The following is a 6,000-nucleotide window of genomic DNA, read 5'->3' as shown; positions in this document are numbered from 1 at the left end:
ATCTTGGCTTATTAGGCTTAAGTTCAGTCTAGATTCATCTCCATTTCAACTCTCTAGGAGGGGATAAGTTAGGGGAACTCAGGAGAAAATAAAGTTTTGTCAGGCAGGGGCAATGACTTCTGGATTTCTGCTTTTCCAAGTTGAGGCTGTCCTGTTCTCTACCATGTGAAAGAGCAAATCTGCATTCTAGGATATGAAACTGTGTGTGCTACAAATCAGAGGGATGGTGGAAACATGTCCTCCTTACAAAATGCTGGCATGACAGAAGACACAAAGTATAGCAGTGAACAGTTACTTCTCAGAAACAATTTTCAAAGTGACCAGGTGAAACATGCTGAAAGAGTTCACCAGAAGCCACCTTGGCTAAGAATCTTTAGATCCTTGCTGCCCGCTACAGAATCCATGCTAAAACGTTTGTGGTTTTGCAAACGTAGGACCAAGGAATTGATATGCCTGAAAATATTCCACAACAAAAAAGCTTTACTAACCTTTCAGAGAAGAGCAAGATTAAGTACCCCTGCCACTCTCATTTCTCTTAGAAGATGCAAATTTGAATTATTGGAAATAAATACCAATTAGGGGCATCTGTGTAAATAATCTGAAGATCATTACCTCTTGGTCTGCATAGGTTTATATACACACAGTTTTCATTTATGATTCTCCAGTACATTTTGGTAGGAAAGCATCTACGCTCAGTTTATCCCACTCCAGGAGCAGTAAAATCCAATCCTTTTTTAGAGAGAGGAAATTTGAGAATATTTGAGAGCAAAGCCAGAATTCAAATAACTGCAATATCTAGGTAAAAATGTATCCATTCTTTCTCCTCTGGACAACGAATTATTTAAGGAGATCTCCCTCTCCAAAAGAAAATATTTTAAAGCTCATCAGCTCCTAAGAAAAGCATTAAATGTGTTGCCACTGTCTCAACACCCTACTCAATTATCTTTCATATGGACTTCAAAACAGCCCTTCAAGATTTGGTTGTTTTCTTCTCTTTTCTTTCTTTCTTTCTTCCTTCCTTCCTACTGATGAAGAAACTTAGGCTCACAGATGCTGGAACGTTCTAAGCCACACAGCTGGGGGCAGAAAGGAGGAAGGTCTGAGTTCTAAGCCTATAGGCCTTCCACCTGCCAGGGCGTCCCAAACAAGAATTACCTGGGAGTACTTAAGGAAAATACAAACTCCAGGCTCACAGTCAGTCTTCAAAGAAAGGGGCCTGGAAACATGCTTTTAAAAAGACAAACAAACAAACAACACAAACAAACAAGCCGTGCTCCCTCCTACCCCTTGGTTAACAGAAAAGCTTAGGAAAGACAGTACATCACAACCCAGCCAAGAGATCTGAAGCTGTTCCATTTTCACCAAGAGACCCCCCCCAACGTCCCCAAAAACTCTTATTTCTCTCGTCAAGCCATCACCCCCACTAAAGCCCCCACAAGTCCAGATCTTGGAATCATCTTCTGCCCTTTCTTCACTACTGAATCCTGCCAATTTTCTTCTTCCCTGCAGAATTTTATTTCCTGGCTGGGACTAGGCTCTAACCACCAGACTTCCAGCCGGGCCCAGGAACTCCCAACCGCCTCCAGCCCTTCTGGCTCCTTCCCTAGCCCCTCGGCTCGGGCTGCTATCAACGCAACCCTGCCTCTTCCGTCGGTCACGTTGTTTCCTCCGCTTGGAAGGACCTCTTTCCTCTCCGGGCCCTTCCCAGCGGTTGGGGAACTCCTACACAGCCCAAGCGCCTCCGCTTCCAGCCACCCTCGCCTCCCACCACCCCTGCTCTGGGACCGAACCCGGCCTCGAAATCCAGCAGCAAGCGTCCGTCCTCCTGGCCGCAGCCCCTACCCCCTCCCCGCTGGCCTCCCCACCCGCCACCTGGCTTCGCAGCGGCCGTTCGGGAAGCCCTCGGCACTTCCCAGAATAGAGAGCAGCTGCCAACGTCAGGCTGCCGCCCGCCGCGGGGTTCCGGGCGCACGGGGTGCGGGCGGAGGGGACGTGACTACGCTCTGGCCTTCCGTCTCCCCCAACGGGCCGGGAAACTGAGGCCCAGGGCTGGCGGCAACTTCTCCAGGGTGCACAGTCCCGGGCCCCAGGCGTCCCGACCCCCGTCCGCGATCCCTCGACCACACGCGCCGCCCGGTCCCCCCGGAGAGCCGGGCGAGGAGCGGGTCTCCGAGCGAGCGCTCCGCCCGGGACCGCGCAGGGCGCCAGACGCGGCCAACTCGCCGCGAAAGTTGTTGTCTCCCAGCCTGCCCTCGCCTCTCACCTCCGAGACACACCTTCCCGCGGGCCCTGGCAGCCGCACTCTCACATCCGGTCCACCTTGCGCACACCCCTCTCCACGCTCTCTCACGGCCCCTCTCCCTCCCACGCCTGCAGCGGGCGGCCGCTCCCCCGCGCCCCCTCGTGCACTCCCACCCGCGGCCGGGGCGCGCCTTCCCCGCCCCGCCGCACGCCTGGCCTCCGCGCCGCGCCCGCCCGGGCTTCTGGCGCCCGGGAGCCCCAGCCCCGGGCCGCGACCCGCTTCCGCCCGCCCGGCGGGCGGCAGAAGCCAGGGTAGCCGCGCGGGGGGCGAGGGGCTCGGCTGCGCGGGGCGGGGAGGGGGCGCTCGCTCGCTCACTCTCGGCTGCGCACACGCCCGTACAAACTCTCACACAGACACACGCGGGGTGCGCTGCCGCCGCCCGCCGCTGCTCCTCCTCCCGCCACCGCCTTGAGAGGGAGAGAGAGGGAGGCAGAGAGAGCGCTTTGTCCGCGCGCCGCCGCCCGGCCCGGGACTCTGCCCCGAGGAGGCAGCCGCGCCGAGTCCCCGCCTCCGCCTCTGCCCCCGGGCGGGCCGGGCCGGCCGCGGTGGGGGGAGCCAGGCTGAGGGTGGGGGTGGGTGGCGGGCGGGCGGAGGGCGGGGAGGGGGGGCGGAGGAGGAGGAGGAGAGACGAGGGCAGCGGAGGAGGCGAGGAGCGCCGGGTACCGGGCCGGGGGAGCCGCGGGCTCTCGGGGAAGAGACGGATGATGAACAAGCTTTACATCGGGAACCTGAGCCCCGCCGTCACCGCCGACGACCTCCGGCAGCTCTTCGGGGACAGGAAGCTGCCCCTGGCGGGACAGGTCCTGCTCAAGTCCGGCTACGCCTTCGTGGACTACCCCGACCAGAACTGGGCCATCCGCGCCATCGAGACCCTCTCGGGTGAGCAGTCGCCGCTGCCCCCTCCCCCCGCCTCGCCCAGCTCAGGCCGGGACGGCGCCCGGAGGGAGGCCGAGCCCGGCGGGCGGCGCCCGGCGGGGGCTCCCGCGCCCGCACACTCACTTCCACGCACCAGACCCTCAACTCTCGCCGCCGGCCCGCTCCTGGGACGGCCCGCTCCCCTCCCCCCACCGCTCCGGATTCCCCCCTTGCCCTCCCAGCCGCAGCCCTGGGGCGACCCCCGTGCCGCTCCGAGGGTGTCTGGGGCTCGCTCGCTCTCTGGGGGCACCCCTCCTTCCCTATGCTCCCGGGCTGCTCTCCAGAGTTTCCCCACCCCCATCCTCAGAGAACCCCCGTTCCCTCTCTTCCCTGACCTTCGCGTCACCCCCTTTGTCAGGGACCCCCTTCCAATCCTGCATCTCTCTCTCTCTTGACCGGACCTTACCCCTATCCTTGCCTCGTGCCCGGGACCTCTCGCCCTCTGGCGTCCCCTGAGCCGCACTCTCCTTTGGAGCCCCCTCCCCACCTCGCCTCGCGGTCCCCCACTTTCGGCACCCCCTCGGCGCCACCCTGATGATCCCCTCCAAGGTTTCGGGACTCCCCCAACCCAATCCCTGCACGACGGCACATCTCTCTCGGTCCTCTCCCGAACCTTAGTCCCCTCTCGCTCGTCTCTCAAGCGCTCCTATTTTTCTCTGAATTTTTTGTCCGATTTTATTGAGAAGAACTCGGGGCTGGGGGCTTTCCGCCGCCTGTCCCCCCGCCTCCCGCTCGGCCAGAAGCACCTTTTTACGAGGTGCCCTGTCTCAACTCGGTGGGGGCCCGGGCTGAGAACCGGGAAAGAGGCGACCGGGGGGCCCGCGAGAGCGCTGGAGCCCAGACGGGAGACGGAGAGCGACACACACACACTCGCGCGCGCGCGCACTCACCAACTCTCCCTCTCGCACACGCACCGCTCGGAGCCGCGCTCGCCCCAAGGCCGGGAGCCTGTGCCCCCCGAGCCCCGGCCCGGCGGAAGACCCTTCCCCACGGGTGCGCGGGGTGGGGGCGGGGCGGCGGCGAGGCCAAGGTGACACCCTGGAGCCGGCCGGGACTGGGCTCTCGCAGCTGCGGCTCCGGGGTGGGGGGAGGTGGGTGGGGGGCTTCGGTGCGTCTTCTCCGGGCCACCGGGTGGAGAAGTCAGGGAGGGGAGCGCAGCGGAGCCCTCGGGGCCCGGGTTAGCGGAATGGAGAGGTGGGGGCCGGGAGAGGAGCGGGGCCGCGCCAGCCCTGCAGCTTGAGTTTCAAATGAGCTCATCCTTTCAAATTGGCGCCGCTCTTTATTAAATTTGTTTTTCCGGTAATGCCACCCACAGCTATACCTGGGGTCGGATCCGGGCTCGCGCCCTTCCCACCTCGTCCCGAGACACGGGGCGCCCACCTTGCTTCCCACTGGCAACCAAGTTTGCCCAGCTCGAGCCCGGTAGGAGACCCCTTGAGGGCGCCCGAAGGCGGAGCCCGAGCGTGGAGTTCTGTGCGTGCCCCTCCTAGACCCCCGCCGGTTTGATCTAAGGAAGGTTCTGAGTGCTTTAATTTCTGTTTTAAAGGTAAAGTGGAGTTGCATGGGAAAATCATGGAAGTTGATTACTCAGTCTCTAAAAAGCTCAGGTAAATATATTTTGCTTAGTTATTTTGTGATAGGGCTTAACGTATAAATACCACAGTACACTCAGTTTTTTAAAAATGTGCTTTTATAGTTAAAAAACTGCTTTTGTTTGTTTTGTTGGTGGAGATAACGTAGTTTAGAAAGTTAGATTTTTTACTTTCATTATATAAGGTGTTTACTGTACTTGGAAAATATCTGGTGCCTTATTGGGGGGTGGGGGGTGGCGAACTCTAGCTGTGTGAAATTCGCTGGGACCGTTAAACTTGTTTATCAAAACTTGCCTCCCACCCCCCTCACTCCCACCCCTACCCCCAGCACAGTGGCTACAAATGCTTGTCAAGACTTCCTGTGAGATGTTAAGAGTAAATATTTACTTTGTCAACTAAATTGCTTAACTAAACTTCGCGATTAATTAGTTTTCTTTTTTAGATAGCTTAATGTTGAATAATAAAATAATTCAGTAAGAGGTCAGTATTTTGCATAGCATTGTAAAGAAGTGGGTTGTTTGGAATGGGTGGCAGTTAAAAAGCCAGACTTTTTTAGTCCCTGAGACTACTGAATATTGCTTCTGAGCGTTTTGTTGTTGTTGTTGTTGTTGCTTTTAAGATATGTTTGAAGCTAAACAAGTATCTCTATGAGTTCTGTAGCTACATTTAAGGGCACTGTTGTTAATGAAGGAGTAAAGAATTTTGTGGAAGTTGGATTTCTCCACAGTGATTTGCCTGCAAGAGAAATATCTCTGTGAGGAGAGAATGAGGGAGAACATCTTTGTTTAAAGCTTATTGTGGACTTTAAATTGGGCCCCTTTATTACTCATTCTAGATTTTTTTTTTCTTCTCCCATGTGTTGTAACTTAGTTTATATCCCGTTCACATACATTTCTTCACCATTAGTCATTAAGTAGCTGGACTGAAAACTCTTAAGTCTTTGATTTGCCACCTTTACATTTTCTGATACTCAACAGTGCAACCACTTACTTGATTTTTGCCAGGATAAAATAGATTCTAAAACAAACCATAATAATTTTATAAATACTTAGATGTTTTGTTGAAGAGGTTTTAAAAAACTGTGGGCTCATTTTCAGATACTTTTATTTTAACTAAGCAACAGAATATCTTCTTTGCAAATGATTGTGGCGTATCAGAAAGCTTATGCCTTTAAAAAAAGGCAAAAGTTAT

The 6,000-nt window shown here is 56.0% G+C and overlaps 2 protein-coding genes across 3 annotated transcripts in view; both read left to right on the top strand.

Annotated features, from left to right (window-relative positions):
- The first annotated feature begins 234 nt into the window (after positions 1-234).
- Positions 235-2,714, top strand: LOC124527203 (basic proline-rich protein-like). Its single transcript, XM_047100423.1, has 2 exons — positions 235-324; positions 1,608-2,714. The coding sequence occupies exons 1-2, from the start codon at positions 235-237 to the stop codon at positions 2,712-2,714; spliced, it is 1,197 nt and encodes a 398-aa protein (XP_046956379.1).
- Positions 2,715-2,955: 241 nt separating this feature from the next.
- IGF2BP2 (insulin like growth factor 2 mRNA binding protein 2) overlaps positions 2,956-6,000 on the top strand; it is a 158,768-nt gene continuing 155,723 nt past the window's right edge. For both annotated transcript variants that reach the window (XM_047099321.1, XM_047099320.1), the window contains exons 1-2: positions 2,956-3,181; positions 4,764-4,824. In XM_047099321.1, coding sequence (XP_046955277.1) covers positions 3,004-3,181; positions 4,764-4,824 — 239 coding nt within the window. In that variant the 5' untranslated portion in view covers positions 2,956-3,003. The remainder of the gene's footprint in view (positions 3,182-4,763; positions 4,825-6,000) is intronic.

The sequence above is a fragment of the Lynx rufus genome, unplaced genomic scaffold (assembly GCF_022079265.1).
Source record: "Lynx rufus isolate CCGP_SWC_20201006 ecotype Redwood Valley unplaced genomic scaffold, mLynRuf1.p SCAF_5, whole genome shotgun sequence".
NCBI classification, from domain to species: Eukaryota; Metazoa; Chordata; class Mammalia; order Carnivora; family Felidae; genus Lynx; species Lynx rufus.
The sequence above is the reverse complement of the archived record's forward strand: the minus strand, read 5'-3'. Positions and strand labels throughout refer to the sequence as shown.